General features: G+C 41.7%; 1 protein-coding gene and 1 pseudogene across 2 annotated transcripts; both read right to left on the bottom strand.

Annotated features, from left to right (window-relative positions):
- Positions 1–3191: 3191 nt before the first annotated feature.
- On the bottom strand, positions 3192–6078 carry LOC105521572 (annotated as a pseudogene). Its single transcript, XR_001003288.1, has 2 exons — positions 5968–6078; positions 3192–4328 (listed from the first exon to the last, which is right to left on the bottom strand). The product of XR_001003288.1 is annotated as an olfactory receptor 2T11-like (transcript).
- Positions 6079–19335: 13257 nt separating this feature from the next.
- Positions 19336–20438, bottom strand: LOC105521541 (olfactory receptor 2T1). Its single transcript, XM_011955766.1, has one exon. It carries the CDS (start codon positions 20290–20292, stop codon positions 19336–19338), a length of 957 nt encoding a protein of 318 aa, XP_011811156.1. The 5' UTR covers positions 20293–20438.
- Positions 20439–21262: the final 824 nt, after the last annotated feature.

Below are 21262 nucleotides of genomic sequence, written 5' to 3'. Positions count from 1 at the left end.
CTAGGCTTCCTTTTAACTTTTTCTTTCTCCCCATTTATAGTTAATAATGTGTTTGTTTGAGAGCTCCGTTTTAAAATGTTTTTGAATTTTTTTCATTTTATTCATTTTTCCGACATAAGAGCACATTGTTCTTTTAGATCTTTGGATTACTCTTCTCTTTCAAATAATGTGCTTAAGATGTCAATTTCAATTTTCTCCACAGTGTCTAATTCCTATTTTTAAGTACATCTACAAATTTGCCATCTCTCCACCATGCACTCAATTTTAGTTTTTCAATTACATTATTCCTCTTAAAACCTTTTAGAATAGCCCTATCAAGACTTTAATCATGTAATTATATCTGTATTAACTGATTCATCAAGTATAAATTGTGAATAGTTTGGTCTGCCAAGGAAGGTATCGATTTTGTGAAGATATAAAAAAGTAAAGACATGTAAATACTAGTAGGAGACATGTATTAGTCAATTTCAACATCCATTTCCCCAATTTCTAGTTTTTATATTGTTATCAGTCTACATTGTTTCAGTTTATTTCTATTTTAGTCATATCTTCATTTATTTATTCACAGTCATATTTTCTCATGTGTTATTAAATGCTTTTACATATTATCAGGAACTTTTTCATTATCGTTTCTCCAGGCATCCCTTGGTGGGTTAAGGTTTGTCTTCAACCTGTTTTATTGTGATGTATATATGGCTATTCTACTTTTCCTTTCTCTTACATCTTAAAGAATGATTTTGCTTTTTAAAAGATATTCCACTAAAATATTAAGTATTGCTCTATCATTTAATATAAATAAAATTCAAAAATCAGCCTACTACTACTATATTGTGACATTTTTGCCTAGATTTCCTAACAGACACACTACCATATTTTTGCGGAACATATCTAGATATAAAAAATACTATATCACATTTTGAAAAAATGTCTGCATGTACATTTTCATTCTAATGATTTATATGTATTTTTCAACCCCAGTATTTGTGTTTGACCCTTTTTTTGGTTTCCAAATCCATCAAAACTTTATAACCTCTAACTTTTATTATTTTCCTCAGGATTTTTAAGCCTTTTTCTGGTCCTTCATTATTTTAAGCTGTTTCTCTTCATTTGTTCTTAACATTTTTTATTTAGCTTTTATCTTTTATTACCTAACATCTGTCACCTCAGTATTAATTTCTATTTTTGCTTGATACTGATTCCTTTGACCCTAATATGTAGCATCTGAATTCTATTACAAAGAAATATCAGGTTTCATTGCAACTTTGTTTCAAGGGAACCAAATTTTCATAATTTTAGTAGATTCATACATTTTCTATTTTGCTTTTTTACTTTTGATATGATATTGCCTAAAACAAAATCCTTTATTTAAATGTGTTTCCATTACTAGCTACCTATGTGTTTTAGGCAGATATGAGTTTTGAAATGTGTTTAAAGCCTTTTGGATCCTTTATATATCCTATGTAGTTTTCATAGGACAGTAAGTGATGAAATGTTTTAGAGCCTTGTATATTCCTGTCCTATACATCATTACATGTCTGAGACCAAATTTGGCTGTTTTTATCATTTCTCTTATACTTAAACATCAGAACCTCATCCTCATCTCCGTAATTTCTTTTCTACAAACCTTGCTCTGAATTCTTCAGTGTCCCTGTGTTTAGTTATCTAATAACATACGCAATTTAATTCAGACTGATAAAGGATATTGTCTTTAATCTTTTTGCCTCTCTTTTGTCCTTACTGTGCCCCCAATGACAAGCATAGGAAGGGGCACAAAACAGGCACTTGAGTGAATAAACCAATACCTGGCAACATTTAGAATTTATAACAGGCAAAAGTGGTGCCACCACAGCTCACTGCAGCCTCAACCTCTCAGCCTCCAGTGATCCTCCCACCTCAGCCTCCCAAGTAGCTGGGACTACAGGTGGGTGCCACCACACCCAACTAATACTTGTCTTTTTGGTAAAGATGGGGTTTTGCTAATGTTGGCAGGCTGGTCTCGAAACTCCTGAGCTCAAGCAATTCACCCTCCTTGGCCTCCCTACAGTGCTGGGATTACAGGTGTGAGTCAGTGCACCCGGCCTAGCTTAAATACCTCATAGATATTTCCAAATTATCTTGACAAGTGAATTCTTGACTTCTGCTACAGGCCACTGTCATTTACCAAATCTCAAAAATTCAAATTTTTTATTCACTCGGGCCCAAACCAATAAGTTATCCTTCACTCTACATCCGTTGCTGACATACCCCAAATCCATGAGCTAAATCCTTATTGGTGTCCACCCTACCCAAGCCATCCTTGTTTCTCATCTTTGAAACCTCCTGAATTGTCTTCCTGTATCCATGTTTCCCTTTAGTTCTATTTTCCTACACCACAGGCACAGTGATGCTTTTAGACATGTGTCTGTTATCACGTAACACCCACATGGAAGACTCCAAGGACTTCCCACCCCACTCAGCCTAATTCAAAATGCCTTAATGGTTGTTGTTGAATCACATACAACTTGGAAAACTGAAGTTTCTGGCCATGGATGTTAACGAACCTGGTGTCCTGTTAATGCTCTCTCAAGGAAAGTGGCAGCCATGTTCTTTGATGCTAAGGACTAGAGTCTATTCCCTGTGTGTAGCTGTGTCATGTTGAGCCTCCAACCCATTCATACTCAGTTCTGTGCAATTCACCAGCCTTTTTTGTGGCCTAGTATTTGACAGCTGCTGTCTGTACTCAAGAGGGTCAGAGACCCAAAGATAATATTAGAGCTTAGTTACTTGGTGTCAATACTATGAGAAACACGACTAAAGTGTGTGCTTTATCTTCTTTGCCACTTGTGTATTGACATTCTTTTACTCTACTGCTACAAAACGAATCACAGAATTCGACTGTAAACATTTGACAGCTTTTGTAGGTTTTTCTTTCATTTTGTGTTGTTTAAACATGAACAAATATTGTGAAGGAGGATCTAGTTCAGAGTGAACGGTTGCTGTGAACTCTAATATTCTGGGGTTTTTTCTTCCCTCAAGAAAATAAACAATTATTTAACTGAATAAACCATTCTTGATACTTCACTGAAAGGTCTCTGCAGAACAGAACATCTTTCCCTTGCTCCGCTGAGGAGTGAGAATCCAGACAGGGTGAATCATCCTAATTGCCAATAGTAAGTAGACGTTGACAGCTGACCCAATCATCTCCAGGGAAACGGGGCACACGGAGGAAGGTCTTCGGAGCCTTACCCTCCTGGCAGTGACTCTCTAAGCATCACTTGTGACGACTTTCTGAGCAGATGAGGAACCTGCAAGCACCTTTTTAAATGCCCCGTGACGTCCTTGTTTGAGGCTGTAGGTGAGAGGGTTGAGCACGGGGGTGACAGTGGAATCGAGGCTGACACGACCTCATCCTGCTCGGGGTGTGGAACGACGGGGGCAGCACGTGTGTGTAGAAGGCAGCTCCACAGAAGATGCTGACCACAGTCAAGTGCGAGGAACGGGTGAAGGCCTGTCTGCGACCTTCAGCAGAGCACATGTGGTGGACAGTTAGCGAGACAAGGGAATAGGAGGTGGAGACAATCGAGATGGGGATGAGCAACATGAGGACACGGCAGATGCACATCAGAGTTTCATACAAGGACATGTCCGCATAGGCCAGTTTGAGAACTGCTGGGATTTCACAGGAAAAATGGTCGATACTGCAGGGGCCATAGTAAGGGACAGTCACGGTGATGGGAGTGAGCAGAAAGCCAGCAAGGGAGCCACCAAACCAGGCACCAGCAGCCAGCAAGAGACACATCTTGCAGTCCGGTCCATCAGGACTGGGTATCTCAGAGGGCTACAGCCAGCCACGGAGCGGTCACAGGCCGTGAGGCCCAGTAGGAAGAACTCAGAACCGATCATGGTCACGTAGAGGAAGATCTGGATGCCCCAGGCCACAAAGGCAATGGTTCTCTCTAGGAACCATGTCCACCAGGAGCTCTGGGGCAGTGGTGCCGATGAAAAGGGTGTCCATGAGGGGCAGCTGGCTGAGCGGAAAGCACATGGGGGTGTGGAGGCGACAGTCCACCCGAATCAAGAATATCATGACCAACTTTGCAGTTACAGCCACTGCAAAAACAGCCAAGATCACTGAATACGATCGCCGTAGCCTCACCCTTCCCCAGAAGCCCCAGGACGGTGAAGTCAGAGGATGACGTGTTCGTCGTTGATGTGGCCCCACGAGCGTCCCAGGGCAGCGGGAAGACAAGGCCCAGGGAGGAGGGAAGAACATGTTCAAGATGGGAAAGGACTGCAGTGGAGGTGACACTTCTGAGGGTATTGTCAGGATGAAGCTTCCAGGGTAGAGGCTAGAAAAGAACAAGCAGACCAACATGTGCATCATAAAGCAGAAACCGTGGCGGCATTTCCCTGTCAGAACTGCTGCTTCTGTGTTGCGTCTGTGTTCATCATGCTGCTGGAGGTTACCGTAACCGCATGATACAATTGCTGTGCGCTACACCAAGAACGGGGTTTTAACCCTGTCTGTTCTGTCCATGCTGCATTTCTCGTATCCAGGACATTAGCCCTTAGTAGGGTTAAGTAACTGCTAGTTGGAAAAGCAAGATGCTCGATTCATTGATTGGCAGAATGGATAAAGGGGAGTGAAGTAAGTCACTGAGGAAATGAAGGGTTAGGATAACTTTTGAGGTTTCATGAATAAAATGTTCCCTATGTTTCATTATTTGTGTAAGTTTAAGGACGAGTGCAGTGTCAGGACATGGATATGTTGCATAGTGGATGGAGTCTTGTCCTTGAGTGTAACCGTAATTCAAACAGCGTAGATTGTGCTCGTATTCATTTCTCACCCCTTGGGCCCCTTTCACCCCCTACTCCTCCGAGTCACTGTATTATGCCACTGTAGGTCTAAAGTTGGGACTCCTCTCTGTTCTCTGTGCTGTTTTGCTAACCTTTTTGCAGATCTTTCTTGTTAAAATATATGTAACACAGCTCCTTAAAACTTTATATTATATGGTAAATATTTTAGCTACGTTTGGATGATCTAGATTTAGTTTCACTTATTTTACATTTTTGATGTGGTTGCTAGAAAATTTAGAATTATCTCTGTGGCTCCCCTAGGATTTCTACTACACAGCACTGGTCTAGAGGTATCCCTTTCTGAAAATGACAGCTCCAAATACCTTCATCCAAACAAGTCCTCCAGAATTAAACAACCCAAATTAGAATTGAGCAAAGAAATTTAGGTGTGATACTAAATTAGAAAAATGTCTACTTGTATATGCATTCACCTGCAAATAGTAACTGATTCATAAATTTTACATTTCTGAACAACCTTCTAAGATACTAGACCATTCTACAGTTGAAAACGAGGCTTAAGGAAACTTCCCCAGAGGAACCTGGTTCTCTTCCAACAGTGACAGTATAACTGTTCTATGCTGTTCTCTAGCAGGACAAAGTAGACATCAATTCATCCCACAAATGCTTCCCGAGAGGCACACTGGGTAAGCCAAAGTTTGATATTCCAAAAGGACCTGAAAGAATGTAAGGCATCTGTCTTCAGGGAGCCTAGAACCAAGGCACATGAATGTATGTAGTATGTGTGACCACAGGTGCACTTTCAGAATGGTTTGAAGACCTCTGCAGTTCTGACTTATTTGGTATGTGAAGAAAGGACAATGATGGAAGCTGCACCCCACTGACTGGTAGACAGGAAACACACACCAGGGCCCCTCGGTACATTGCACCACAGCCAGGCCACAATGGACGGACGGAAAATGATGAAAATTACATTCTCAGCCAGATTTTTACTGATGAAACCCACATTATATTCTTATGCATTTCAGTTCTCATTCTTGAAATGTTACTGGCTTTATGCCAGAGCTTTCCACCAGCTGTTTTATGATTTTTTTAAACCATCTTAAACCACTGGGGAAATTAAAGGCAAACATTTAGCAGCGATTCGTATGATGGAGAGAGGTAAATGCTCACCCAGACCTGGTTGTCCACAGATTGGTCCACTGGGAATATGACAGCCCAAAAGGAAAAAATGGGTCCAAAAATATGCTTGATCAGGGCAGCTGTGTCCCAAATCCTGACCATGAAGACTCCTGGCCCTGAAACTCGTTAATGAGACCCCGGGGATGTCCCCAGCTTTCTTCACAAAGGGAAAGGGGAGATGCGAGTGGCTCTGTAACCACTCAGATTTTAAAACCGTCTTCCTCTCAACTCTGTCAGTGTTGATTCATTCCCTGTATTTTAAAAACTACCCAATATAGCAACGTTTAATACTTGGAAAAGAAGTAACCAACTGGGTTACTCCATGCCCCCATGTAATATTTTTATGTCTATGCATAATTTCAAGCTTTAGTGAACTCCTGTTATATATACTTAACATTTAGCACCTTTCCCATGTAGTCTCTCCAGACTATTGCCATGATTGAATGACCTGACACTCAGAAACATGAATGTAAACCAAGTTCACTTATAATATACAACATTGTGAGGGTGATTCTGGCATAGTTCATGGAGAACGGTGTACGCTGCTCAAGCCCATCACCAGATCGTTGGATGCTCGACAATGACAGAGCACACTTACGGCCGCATTGTGCTTGCCCCAGTGTTTAGCACTAGTATCTAAACTTGTTAATATGGATTTGATTAATAAGAAAATTGAACATTATATTGTCATAGAAAAGGTCATAAAATATCAATGTAGGTGATTTGTTAAAATTAGTGTCTTCTACAGAACAAGAACACTGATTTTTTTTTTTTTAACATTTAAGTAATATTCTGATGTACTCTTTAGGTGCAGCTACTTTGCCCTCAAGGTTAATTATAATTGTAACTTTGATGTTTAGGCCAAAAAGTTTTGAAATATTTAAGACATTTATCATTCTGTATGCCGAATTTTTGAAAAATATTTTCCATCCAGGTATGTGATTTGTACAATTTTACTTGAATGTTTAAAATGCTCTATGCATTTAAAATCTTTGGTCTAGACATTAAAAATTGTGCAACTATTGGTTTGTGAGGTCAACCATAATGAATTTGTACCTTAAGATCATGCCAGTGAATTTATCTAATTGTAGTTCTTCAAATAAGCACGAGTCCAAGTGTGATGAGCAGGAATGACCTAAGTTCCAACAGTTTTCCTTGTGGATGTGGGACCACCATCACCGGTCAAGTTAGTTCTCACCCTTGTTGCATGTGTCAATTCTGGTAGAAGTGGGAACTAAAAAACAAGCGAGCGCCAGGTTAGCCTTAAGATAGTAATAGCAGTGACCACTTTGGGAATCTCACCCTCTGCTGTCTATGTTTCTCTTAAATAGCAGATCCAACAGCAGGTAGCTAATTTTCTTCTACTTTTTCATTGATGTTGTCGTTCTTGTCAGACTCTTGCTCTGCATCAAAGATTGGCAACAATTCTTGGTGACCATCTAACTCAGAATGTTTGAGTGCTGAAAGGCTAAGCTAGACAAGAAATGAGAACAGGCGTAAGAGTATCTTGAGAGAACAGGGCTAATGGTGACCCTGACTGTAAGACATTAAATTATCTGTATAATGAGATTCATTATGTTTGCCTCCCCAGAAATATCTTCACATGAAGTGTCACTTCTAGTTGTGGAAAAAATTTTCTAAATTAAGATCATTTGGGGAATCTTTAGAACGGCAGAGAAGTTTTAAGGCCGAGAGAGGGTCTTGAAGCAGACCAAGTGCATGATCCCCCTCAGTCTCTAGAGAAGTTGGACCGAGTTATTCCCCTGTCTATTCCTACCCTTGAAACTTTATTCTTGGCATTTGTTATGTAGCATTGTGAACATTAAACACAGTTTTTAATCAGAAAGCTGGGTTTATAATCCTATCTTCATTAAGCTTCTGAATGTCTGGCAAGCACTCACATTCTGTTCTATCAGCCTCTGGGAATTTCTAAGTATTAAAAAAGTATGGTGCAATGGTTTCTTGGAGCAGGATAGGAAGGGTCTTCCTAAAACCATTTTTTGAGAGATACTTATGAGGTATCTAAGAAGGTGGCATACTACAAATTAGATAAAGCTCTTTATCAAGATTGTTAAAGTTGTATAGGTGAATATATGTTGCAATAAAAACTTTGTTGGAATTACAAATCTGTATAGAATTCCCAAGTAATCTGCTACATTGATGTACACAAAACATTCCATAAAAGAAACGGGATCGAATTATTTAAGATATGAGTAGCACTATCCACAAGTATCTACAGTTCAAAGTCGGACCTATCAGCTTCAGCATTCTCCAGAATTTCTAGTTTGACCCTACTTTGCAATTCCAGAATCTATTTAAAGCATCCTGCGATTGATCAGCATCAAGACTGCAAACTTATCTTACACCGTATCTTCCCCAAACATGATGATCTGAATATTTAGAGAAAAACCTGACAGAACTAAGGTAGTAAAACAGTTGTTCAGCATTTCCTTTTATGTAGTAAGTGTGGGGAACTAAGAGACATACATCCGACTTTCTAAACTGGAGGTATTCTATCTTCTGCATTTCAAACTTGTTTTCTGACCTGAGCGAGTGTAGACAGGGAGTGTCTATGAACTCAAACAAGGTACAGTGGATTAGGCACGGAATTACATCTTGTGTGGCAGAAAGATAAGGGTCAGTCCCTAACTATTATAAGACTTTAGAATACAGTGATAGATGAATACTTTGAAGATCTAGAAACAGACCAGCCTGAATCTGTAAATGCCTAATACTAATGCAAAGTTGACAGCAGCTACATTATATGCAGACTGCTAAGACAGAGATCCAGCGACTTCCACAGGAGAGCTTGCATCATGGTGATGGCTAGTACTCCCAATTCAGGAGATAACTGACATCAGTATGTCTCTGGGGTCCTTGTCCCTAGCCTACAATTACACACTTCATGTAAATGTGACAAACTCCTTCACCTTAAGAAAAATGTAACCTCTCAATTTACAAATTAAACATCCAGATAAAGTTAGGTTGCAGGCAGCCGCAATTAAATTGCTTTCTCTTTTACTTTGTTCATGACATTGTTTTGAAAGTTTTTTTCAACACTTCCAACTTTTAGGCATTTCTCTTGAAATGGAAATCCAACATTTCTAAGGAAGTATTTAGTAGTCTTGCATTTTGGGCCATTCCCCATTCTCTCAAGTAATATGTCATCATCCTTTCTTGTGACTTGTAATACACGTAAGAAAGCTTTCAGCATTGCATTTAAAAATATCTACACTGAGATTAGTAAAATAAGAGAAGCTGATCTGAGTTACTTCAGAGTATCAAGACCTTTTCTCATTCTAGTCTTCTCAAATAAAGGGCCCACACCGATTCCTGGCAGGGGAAAAATCTTAGACCCTGCAGTCTTGCTGTGCTGCAATCTATGCCTGCATGATCTTGGCTTTCACGTAATTCATTATTTACTTCACTGGTGTTTAAGAATTAGTGAGGGTTGGAATTCAGGTTTTCTGAGGCTGAAGCTTATGCAATCTGGGGCTTAAAAGGCTACAAATCATGATTGCATGGGTATAATACTCAGTGAAAAAACAAATTACACCTTTAAAAAGCTGATGAGTACCACAAATACGTAACACTATCTTACGTAACTGGTTGACCTACCACTTCCCATTTTTCCCCAAATGGCTATGCACAATGTACTCCAAGATAATTTTCTATAGCAAGAGATGGTTCAATCCTAGTATGGTTGGTTGAAAATTTTTAAAATTTGGTACTTTAGAAAATTGTCTTCCACTTTGTTTAGGATTGAGGTCCAATCTGAGAAAACCACTGTTAAATTACTTTTGTATGATCTACCTTAGCTTCCCCTCCCACCAAGAGTTGACTTTAGAAAATATCTGAAACTAAGAAAAATGATTGAGCAGTCTGAAGAATGAGCTTTGCAAAATGTTTCAGGCTGAGACACGCGAGCATGAGAATAACTTCCCTCCCCAGCACTGCTCAAATGCACATGCCTGGCGGGTTGTTTAGAGAAATTTTATTTTACCCCCTGTGGTTTCCAGACTAGCTGATAAATTACCTAAAATGTTACAAGTTGTACAATGTGACCTTTACCAGTTATCTTCACGTTCTGGGAATTTGAGATATAAACAAGGTCTAGCTGATCAATAGCTCATGTCGGCTTTAGAACTTCCTTTCCTCCCTTAAACGCCCCATAACTGCTGTTAGTTGGAGCATTTATTTAGGGCTACTAGAATCTCTCAGATTGTATTTCTCAGTCTTGGCCCAAATAAACTCTACTTATGTTGATTTTGCCTCAGTTTTTTCCTTTAGGTTGACAACCATCACCACCATCCAATCTCCAGAACTTTCTCCTCGTCCCAAACAAATCCTCTGTACCCATTAACTTTCTCCTTTTCCTAGTCTCCGGGTAATGTCATTCCATTTTGTTTATGGATTTTCCTTTCCTAGGTACCGTAGCAAACTTGTCCAATTACTACTCGAGACCGTCACTACAGCGGTTACTGTTACTGCTCCAGACCGTCATTACAGGACTGAACAAGGGATGAACACAAATGGTGAGAAAAAAATAGAACTTCTAAGGGCAAAGGCCAGCTTGGGGAAGAAGAGCTCCCAGCTTCGAGTGGGCAAGGGCAGCCGCCCGAGCTCCTCAGGCCTCCGCATTTGTTAAGAGCAGGGAGGAGGCCATCAGGACTGGTCAGCTGTGTGATTGATCACAGGTTCACATTATTGTCATCAGACTTTCAGACGTACCTAACAACAGACACTTGTGGCCTGGGGCGTGACTGCCCTCAGCATAACCTCTGCGCAGCAACCGCAGTGTGTCCGTTTGCCAACATTCTGCATTTGTGAGCAGTTCTGCTGCTTACTCAGCCTCCAAGGGTATAACTGAGTTGATCACAACCCTCTTTCGGCCTCCAACCTTTCCTGTTTTTTGAATTGGGTAAGATCTGTCCCTGTATTATGGGGGTTGATGTCAGCGTGACTCCGGTCAGTCCTCGGGCGCGAGGACACCCACATGGTTTGTTAATCTCCTGTAAAGACACAGGCAGCCTTTGTCCCCATATTAGTAGTAAATCTACAGAACCAAAGGTTTCTGTGGCTGCAGCCGGGAGGCAACACCCCTGCTGAAGCATCCGCTCCACCAGCTGCAACTCAGCTTCTGCCTCTGCAGAATTGCTGGGGGGTAAAAACTTTCTATTGATAATGAAAGCAGCTTTTTCTGATGAACAGAAGGCAGAGAAAACGAAACAAATTGAGGCTTATTCTTCTCACGCAACAGTACAGCAAAAAAGCCGTCCTGAAACCTTCAATTCGCACTTACACAGGCGGGTCTATTAAGACGCTATGGGTTGTGATAAATCTTTCTCCTAGTCGTGCTTTTAAATCCCTGGCCTACCACCACTACCTGAATTTCTCCATAACCCGGAGCAAGAACTCCTGCACGAATGCCCCCCCGCAAGTTCAGATGACTTTTGCCTAACATTAATCCCATCTATCCTGGTGGCAAAGGTCCCCAAATGCCAGTGTCAATCAAGTTTCCTCTAAACATAACCCGTTCTTTGGGGGGATCTAATCCTGTGTTTCCAGGTGTTTGAGGGAGAGTCAAGGCACCTCCGGAGACCCCCCTCCCCCCCCAAAACGGAGTTGTGGCCTGGCCTGGGGATGCCCCGTTCTTCCAGGTGCCCAGGTCCAGGCCTGCTTCTCGTTTCCCAACAGGGTGTGCCGTTTTGATGAAATTTTGAGTGGGACTGATTAGCCCCATGATTTCCCTAATGGCAACAAGGGCAAAGTCCTGGCGCTTTTTCTGTAGCGAGAACTGTTGAGATTCCTTCGGCCCAGATGTCTGACGGCATTCTCTTCTAAAACGTTCGATTTTTCTACACTTACAACATTTTCCCACTGCAGGGCTCAACCCTTGGCTCCTTTCAGATCCGTCAACTACCAAAATTAGCCATTGCCCGAGTCAACACTGTAAAGCAATGAGGCTCAGTTCCCACATCTTGACAAGCTCTAAGAAAACCTCAACTTTCCGCACACCTCACGGGTGCCACTGCACGTTCACAACCCACATTTGTATTCTCATAAGCCATAGTCAAAGTGAGCCTTTCTGTAGCCACAGAAGATGGTACAAGCCAATTTTCATTCTCCCTCTCTCGTCTACCACTTTTGATAGGTGCTGCGACTGGAGCAAAAAGTTATCAGGCCCTGAAATAAAGAGATGGTATGCACCAAATTCCAAACAAAAGGGGGAAAAAAATTCCCCATGTTACCCTGATTCAAAAACCTCCCACATTCTTCATACCTCTAGGGGCACTGACCAGTACTTTCAGAGCACTGGCCTTATGTTGCTGCTGGCAGACTTGTAATGGGGTTTCTCGTTCGTCTGGTTGGTTTCAGTTTTCTGTTCCAGACCTTCCTCGTTCAAGTCCCTGTAGGACCCTGTCTGTCCCTGCAAGTTTCTACTAGTCTCTGCTGGTCTTATCCCCTATCTGTCCCCCATGGTCCCTGGCTAGTTTCCCTGCCTTTCCCTATGCATACTCTATTTGTCTCTATCCCTACTTATCTCTTTTTTTCCCTCCAGGCCTCTGCTTGTCCCTGGATGTCCCTGCTCAGGCACCACTTGTGACAGACTTGTACTATTACTACCTGAGACCGTCACTACAGCAGTTACTGTTACCGCTTGAGATCATTACAGGACTGAACGAAGAAATGAACGTAGAAATGGTAAAAGAAAAAAAAAAAAAAAACTTTCAAGGAAAGGCTAGCTTGAGGGGAGAGAGATCCCAGCTTTGAGCAAGGGCAGCCGCCCCAGCCTCTCAGGCCTCTATTGAGTAGAGCAGGGAGGAGGCCGTCACCACTGGTCAGCTGTGCGATTGATCACAGGTTCACATTATTGCTATCAGACATTCAGATGTAGTAATAACACTTGTGGCCTGGGGCGTGACTGCCCTCAGCATAACCTCTGTGTGGCAATCGCAGTTTGTCCGTTTGCCAACATTCTGCCTTTATGAGAAGCAGTTTTGCTGCTTACTCAGCCTCCGGGGTGTACCAAGTTACTGACTTGATAACGACCCTCTTTTGGCCTCCAGCTTTTCCTTTGTTTTTTCCAATTGGATAAGATCTGTCCCTGTATCATGGGAGTTGATGTCAGCGTGACTCTGATCGGTCCTCAGTCCCCAGAGCACCCACACGGTTTGTTCGTCTCCTGTAAAGCCACAGGCAGCCTCGTCCCCACGTTAGTAGATCTACAGAAGCAAAGGTTTCTGTGGCTGCAGCCGGGAGGCAACGCTGTTGCTGAAGCATCCGCTCCACGAGCTGCAACTCAGCTTCTGCCTCTGCAGAATTGCTGGGGGGTAAAACTAGGTTGATAAATGAAACACAAGCTTTTTCCGATGAACAGAAGGCACAGAAAAAAACAAATTGAGACTTATCCTTCTCATGCAGCAGTACAGCAAAAAAGCTGTCCCGAAACCTTTAGAGTTCACACTTACACAGGCAGGTCTGTTAGACGCTATGGGTTGTGATAGACAAATCTTTCTATGTGTTTCTAAATCCCTGACCACCTCGCTTCTTACGTAGAGAATGGCATGATTTACAGGGAATAAGCAACAGTTGTGTAATATATTCTCCTGGTTCAAAACCCAGAGATCTTGTGACATTACCACCACCCGAATTTCTCCATAACCCGGAGCAAGAACTCCTGGGACTTACAGGAATGCCCCACAAGTTCACATGACTTTTGCCTAAAATTAATCCCATCTATCCTGTCGGCAAAGGTCCCCAAATGCCAGTGTCAAGTTTTCTGTAACTTAACTCATTCTTTGGGTGATCTAATCCTGTGCTTCCAAGGTGTCTGAGGGGGAGTCGAGGCACCTCGGGAACCGCCCCCCTGAAATGGAGTCGTGGCCTGGCCTGGGGACGCCCCTTTGTTTGAGGTGCCCAGGTCCAGGCCTGCTTGTTTCCCAACAGGGGGTGCCGTTTTGATGAAATCTTCAGTGGGACCGATTAGCCCAGTGATTTCCCTAATGGCAACGAGGGCAACGTCCTGGTGCTTTTTCTGTAGTGAGAACTGTTGAGATCCTTTCTGCCTAGAGATCTGTCGGCATTCTCTTCTGAAACGTCCGATTTTTCTACACTTACAACACTTTCCCACTCCAGGGCTCAACCCTTGGCTTTTTACATCCGTCAACTACCAGAATTAGCCGTTGCGAGTCAACATTATAAAGCAATGAGGCCGAGTTCCCACATCTTGACAAGTTCTAAGAAAACCTCCTAAACTTCCTGCACACCTCACGGGTGCCACTGCACGTTCACAACCCACATTTGTCTTCTCATGAGCCATAGTCAAAGTAAGCCTTTCTGTAGCCACAGAAGATGGTACAAGCCAATTTTCATTCTCCCTCTCTCGTCTACCACTTTTGATAGGTGCTGTAAGTGAGGAAAAAAATTCTCAGGCCCTGAAATAAGATGGCATACACCAAACTCCAAACAAAAGGAAAAAAATAACCAAATTCTTCCCCATGTTACCCTGATTCAAGAACTTCCTATTCTTCATACCTCTAGGGGCACTGACCAGTACCTTTTTAGAGCACTAGCCTTATGTTGCTGCTGGTAGACTTGTAATGGGGTTTCTCGTTCGTCTGGTTGGTTTTAGGAACAGAAAAGTTCCAGCCAACCTTCCTCGTTCAAGTCCCTGTAGGACCCTGTCTGTCCCTGCAAGTTTCTCCTCGTCTCTGCTAGTCATTATCCTTATCTGTCCCCATGGTCCCTGCTAGTTCCCATCTTTCCCTACCCATATTTTCTTTATCTCTTTATCCTACTTATCTCTATTTGTCCCTCCAGGCCTCTTCAGGTCCCTTCAGGTCTCTGCTTGTCCCTGGATGTCCCTGCTCAGGCACCACTTGTGACAGACTTGTACTATTACTGCCTGAGACCGTTACTACAGCAGTTACTGTTACCGCTTGAGACCGTCATTATAGGACTGAAACGAGAAATGAACTTAGGAAATGGCAACAAAAGACAAAAAGAAAACCGTCTGAAGGAAAGGCTAGCTTAAAGAGAAGAAGAGAGAGAGATTCCAGCTTCAAGTGAGCAAGGGCAGCCACCCGAGCGTCTACAACCCTCCGCATTTATTGAGTAGAAAGAGCAGGGAGGAGGACGTCACGATTGGTCAGCACGTGATGGATCACAGGTTCACATTATTGTCATCAGACTTTCAGGGGTACCTAATAACAAACACTTGTGCCTGGGGCGTGACTGCCCTCAGCATAACCTCTGCGCGGCAAACGCAGCTTGTCTGTTTGCCAACATTCTGCATTTATGAGAAGCAGTTTTGCGGCTTCCTCAGCCTCGGTGGTATCCTGAGCCGATGATGACCTTCACTCTTTCGGCCTCCAACAGGGTATCTCCTAGGAATGGAATCATACAATGTTTGCCTTTATGCTTATTTCACTTCACATAACATTTTCAAGGTTCATTCATGTGGCAGAAAATATCAGAGTTTCATTCCTTTTGAAGGTGGACCTAGTATCACATTGTTTGTGTAGATCACATTTTGCTTATGTATTTGTCTATTGATGGACACAACCTTTTGGCTATTGTAAATAATGGAGCCATGAACACTGTTGCACGATTTTCTGAGTTCATGATTTTAATTCTTTTGAATTTCAAAAATAACTTTTAATTTCAAAAATAATTTTGAAATTCTGTTGAATGGTATCTTCAATAAGTTGAGACATATACATTTGTATCTATTCGAGTATTTTTCCCATTTGCTATCAAATTTTGGCCTTTTGTTATAGACACATAAGAATTTTTTTATACATGAGCTGGATATTTTGTTTTCAGTTTTGTTACATATCTGCTAGTTTGTGACCTATCCAAGTGTTTAAACTGTTTGTTTGTAAATTGAATTACCAATATTTTAGTTTATATTAGTTCTTTTTGTGTCTTAAGCAATGTGTTCATAACTTAAAGTCAAGAAAATATTATCCTATCTTATCTTCTAAAAGCTCATAGTTTATTTTTTTCTTTCTTCACCTTTTGGTTTTTAACTCACCTAAAACATATTTGTGGTATGGTATGTGACCTTAGGCAAATGTTCCATTTTCCAGATGAACAAACAGTTTTCCCAATACAACTTGATTAATTTGTTTTGCCCAGATCTGCAGTGACATCTCTGTCTCCTTTATAGTCACATTCTCCAAGAACTTTGCCTGTTGTTAGTCTCCCCAGTTCCTCCACTGTCCTTTCTATTCAGGACATTTACCTCTCATTTCAATGATCTTTATGTGGATAAATCAAACCTTTCAGGCCTTATTGTACTAGGGCCATCGGCGCAGTTTTGTTTGTCTGTTTTCTTCCTTGTTTTGATGTAACTGTCTATTCCCTCAGCTGAAGATGTGTGTTTTGTTTTGTTGCATTTTCATCTGTCTTCAAGTCCACCAAACTGTGATTGAGTTTCCTAACCCACTGTTTTGTTTTTCCTTTTAAGTTTTTTTTCTCCTTGTGTCATTTCCCCAGGCTCACTTCTTAATACTGGAGGGCTCCTAGCTCAGTTACTGGTCCTCTTCTTTTTTTTTTTTTTTTTCTGTACCTTTTCTCTGTTAAGCTCATTGGGGTTCTTAGCTATAACCATGTATCTATATAATATCTATGTAGTAATGACTTCCATTCAAAACGAACTTGGCATTCACCAAACTGAACTGATCTGTGTCTCTTTCTTCCCACCCTAAACTTCCTGCAGCTGTGTCTTTCCTTAGTCCCGCTGGTAGGAGGTCCCCAATTTCAGATGCTCCATCCAAGCCCTTAGAGCTGCCCCTGGTGCTTCTCTTTCCCTTGAAACCGATATCCAACTAGGAAACGAATCCTGTTGGCTCTACCTTCAGAATACACCTAGGTTCCAGCCATTTCTACGGTATGTTCCTGCTTCACCTAAATCCTCTAAGGGTTATTTCTAAAGCAGCAGTTGAAGAAACATCAGATCATGCCACTTTGGTGATTAAAACCCCATTGTAGCTCACCGTTTACTGGGAGTAAAATCTAAAATTCTTACAGTAAGCTATAAGGGGCCTTTTCCATGCTCCTCTCCCCATTACCAGACATAGATGTCTGCGCGTACCACTGTTTCCCTCACTGCTCCAGTCATCCTGGCTTCTTGTCACTCTTTGAATAAGCCGTGCACACTCTCACCTCAGGGCTGTCCTTCCAGTTGTTTTTCTTTTTTTGTTTTTCTCCACGTGGGATCCCTCCCACCCCAACACTATCTTCAGGTCTAAATTCTTTATCTCCTCAAGACCGCTCCAATGTTATCCTTCCAAAGAGATCCAGACTATCGATGACGTTCTAAAAAGCAACCAATATGACCACAGTTTCAGCAATTCTTTCTGTCCCTCAATCTACTCTACTTTTCTCTTTCTCTCTCTACCATTTGACATTCACAGACTACAGAGTTAACTTACTTATTCTGTTTATTGTTGTTCACTGCCTCTGGGCTACATGGGCAGGTTCATGAGGACAGGCACTTATTTTGCAAACAAATATATCCCAAGGGTCTTAATAGTTCAATAGATGGCTGATCCCTGACATAATGTAGGGATACAGTTCAGACACACCTTCCATCCCTGATATAATGAACTGATATACTTCACACACACATTCTATCCCTGATATAATGTATGGATACGGTTCAGACACACTTTATCTCCCTGATATAATGTACTGATAAAGTTCACAGACACTTTCTATCCCTGATTTAATGAACTGATATACTTCACACACACATTCTATCCCTGATAAAATGTATGGATACGGTTCAGACGCACCTTACATCCCTGATATAATGAACTGATACAGTTCAGACACACATTTTATCCCTCTGTAATAATGCTAAGCCTAAGAATCTAGGAGTATAGAAACTTTAAGCAAACCCCCCTAGAAACGGACTGCATAGACCACATGAGGTTCGTTGTGACTTCCCTGTGAAGAAGATGGGTCACACCGTAAGAGGATAGACAGTATCAAAACTTTGCAAAGTTTACAATTAGTGGTACGGGAGGGGGAGGAAATTAAGACTTTTTTCCTTGCTCATCAAAATGTTCATGGCTGGTAACTTCCAACAAAAGACAGATTAGCAACAGAAAAGTATAGCAAATTTACTTAATAAAATTTTCATGAGGCATGCAAACCTTAAAAGTATGATTAGATCATTTAAAAATATGATGTAATGGAAATAAACTGAGGAGGAGGACTTAGCAAGGTTTGTTTGTTCAGATTCTAGTGGCCTCCCCATGGGATAATTTTTCCGCTCTGGGCATTGGTCAGGGCCCCTATGGAATAAGGTGCTTGTTACCTTCTTTCAGAAGTGGTAGGTCTGAGAATTCTTTTGTGGACAGCTCTCAGGGGAGAAGGGCAGAAAAAAATCAGAAAGTTACCTTTCTACTTCTTCAGTTTTCTCAATCTTCTTCAGCGTATTTAGTATGTCAAGTTTGCATCTGATTAAAAAGCTGAACACTGTAAAATACTTAAAGAGGTTTATTCTGAGCCAATGTGAGTGATGATGACCTGGGGAAAAGCCTCAGAAGATCCTGAGAAAGTGTGCCCAAGGTAACCTCTGTCTCCCTAAAACTTAGGGAAAGAACTTACATGCAAAGCCATAAATCAAAACATGTAAAATATACATTGTTTCAGCCTGAAAAAGCAGGACATGAAGTGGAAGGCTTACTCTCTGGAGTTGAGGCACGCCACTCTCCAGGCAGGTGGGTGGGTTCTTATCACCCTCCTGTTCAGCTTCATGAGTTTAGCTGTCCAGAAGTTTTCTGTCCTCTCCTTTTGGCCTTTATGTGGAGACTTTATTGAATAGTCATGATTGAAGCACGGACAATTGCACAGAAATATGATTGGACAAAGAGTATGACCTAATGTTGATACAGTGAGTGGGGACACCCACGAAGGCCTGTCTGATCAGATTCTTCTTGGCCTCTCTGTATAGCATTCCCTCCTCCAGGGTATGAGAGAGGGCCTCTTTTGAAACAGAGCTCTTGTGACCTGCAATCAGACAAGGTAGTCAGATAATTTCTTTGTGACCAAAAGTGGGGAAAGATTGGATTATATTTTTAGTCTCTAAGGCTTTCTTTGGGGAGAAAAAGAAGCAGGTGGAAAGAGGGAAGGCAAAGATCACAGAGAGAGATTCAGTTTTCTGAGGCCTAAAGAACCACAACATTGGAACATACTATGGAGTTATGAACCAGAAACCCTAGACAAAAAAATCAATATTGTAATCATATCACTCCCTCCCCTTTTGCTTCATCTTTCAGTGAAGCACAGCCACAGTGACCACAGAGTCTCCCATTTACCATATGCATGAGAAGGAGTCGACTGTCAAAAGACACCTCTTGACACCGTTTGAGGACCCTTGAGCCTCCCCAAGGCCCTCTTCAGAGCTCCAGTCACATCCTTGTTTCTAAGGCTGTAGATGAGGGGGTTCAGCATGGGTGTGAGAATGGTGTAAAACACAGAGAGGACTTTGTCCTGGGCTGGCGTGTGGTAGGAGTGTGGCAACGTGTAGGTGTACACGGCAGCCCCATAGAACAAGGACACCACAGTCACGTGGGATGAACAAGTGGCAAATGCCTTCTTCCTGCCCTCCACTGAGCTCATGTGGTGAACTGTGGTCAGGATTTGGGCATAGGAAGCAAGGACTACAGAGAAAGGAATCAGCAGCATCAAAACACAGCACACATACATCACTGTCTCGTAGAGGGCTGTGTCTGCACATGCCAACTTCAGGACTGCCGGAGCCTCACAGAAGAAGTGGTTGATCTCCCGGGAATTGCAGAAGGGAAAGCTCATGGTGATGGGGGTTAGGAGGAAGCCATCCAAAGAGCCCCCAAACCAGGAACCTGCTATAATCATCCAGCAGACCCGGCGGCTCATGAGGACAGGGTATCTCAGAGGGTTGCAGATGGCCACATAGCGGTCACAGGCCATGAGGCCCAACAGGAAGAATTCAGCTCCCACAAGGGTAAGGTAGAGGAAGTGCTGAGCTGTGCACCCCACAAAGGAAATGGTCCTTTGATCCAGCAGGTAATCAGCCAGCATCTTAGGCACAATGGTGGAAATGTACATCATGTCAATTAAGGAAAGGTGGCTGAGGAAGAAGTACATGGGTGTATGAAGGCGCAAATCTGTTTGGATCAGGAAGATCATAACCCCATTGGCCATCAGTGCGGTGACGAAGATGATAGAGATGATGGCAAAAAGAAGACCTGAGGTTTCCTTTCTGTCGAACAGCCCCATGAAAGTGAAGTCTGTAGAGGATGTGTTGTGCTCTTCCATTGATCCTGCGATTGCGCTGATATCAGGTAATATCTTCCAAATAAGATGACAGCATTCCCAGGGCAGTAAAATAACAACATTTGAATTAATTGTTAGGCAGCAAACTTTTAAAACTGGGAAGAAAACATTTAAAAAATCATATTCTTGGCACACTGGGACTGATATCTAGCATTTAATCTATTCCAAAGGGTTTTTAAATAAAATTGGTCATTATTAATCAATAATTGCTTAAATACATTGGAGAAGATGATGTCAGCAGATGATACTGTATTACAATGATATACATAACAATGCCTAAGGGTGCATACCATGCTACACAGCAGCTAAACCTACCATGGTCTGGTGTGTGTGTGTGTATGTGTGTGTGTGTATTACCTTAGATGCATTTAAATTTGTATTATTATTTAATGCGTCTTTGTGTGGTCGGCATCACCACCACTTTCAAAACATCTTTGGTGCTGGCTGTGAGTAGCTCATGTCTTCCATTTAGCTACAAGTATGGGTTATCTACCATTTGGATCACAAGTCACTGTCTATGTCATGAGAGTATACTTGGTGTTAGTTTATCCATGTCCCAGACAAATTATAAGGGATGAAATAAAAAGGGCAACAGAAACTCAATGGAAACTACTCTTGCAAATTTAGACACAAAACATTATTCTCAATAAAAGAGGCATTCAGTGTTACTGAATTTTTTTTATTTTCAATTTTAAGATGATGAGGAATTAGCATTAGGATTATGATTAGCATGACCACTAGAAACTAGTATTGGCAATTAATATTCAGAGGAAATACCACAGGGACATAAACCTTGAGCTATAACTCACTGATTATTTTTAGAAATTATAATTTTTCATAGTTCTTGATAATTGAGAAAAACTGAGTGTGTATTATATAATTTCAGGTTACAATAAAGTAACAAATATCCACAACAAACTTCATGAAAGTAAAGGATAATTTTTCACGTGTC

The sequence above is a fragment of the Colobus angolensis genome, unplaced genomic scaffold (assembly GCF_000951035.1).
Source record: "Colobus angolensis palliatus isolate OR3802 unplaced genomic scaffold, Cang.pa_1.0 Scaffold40, whole genome shotgun sequence".
Classification (NCBI taxonomy): Eukaryota; Metazoa; Chordata; class Mammalia; order Primates; family Cercopithecidae; genus Colobus; species Colobus angolensis.
This window is presented reverse-complemented; position numbering and strand designations above follow the sequence as displayed.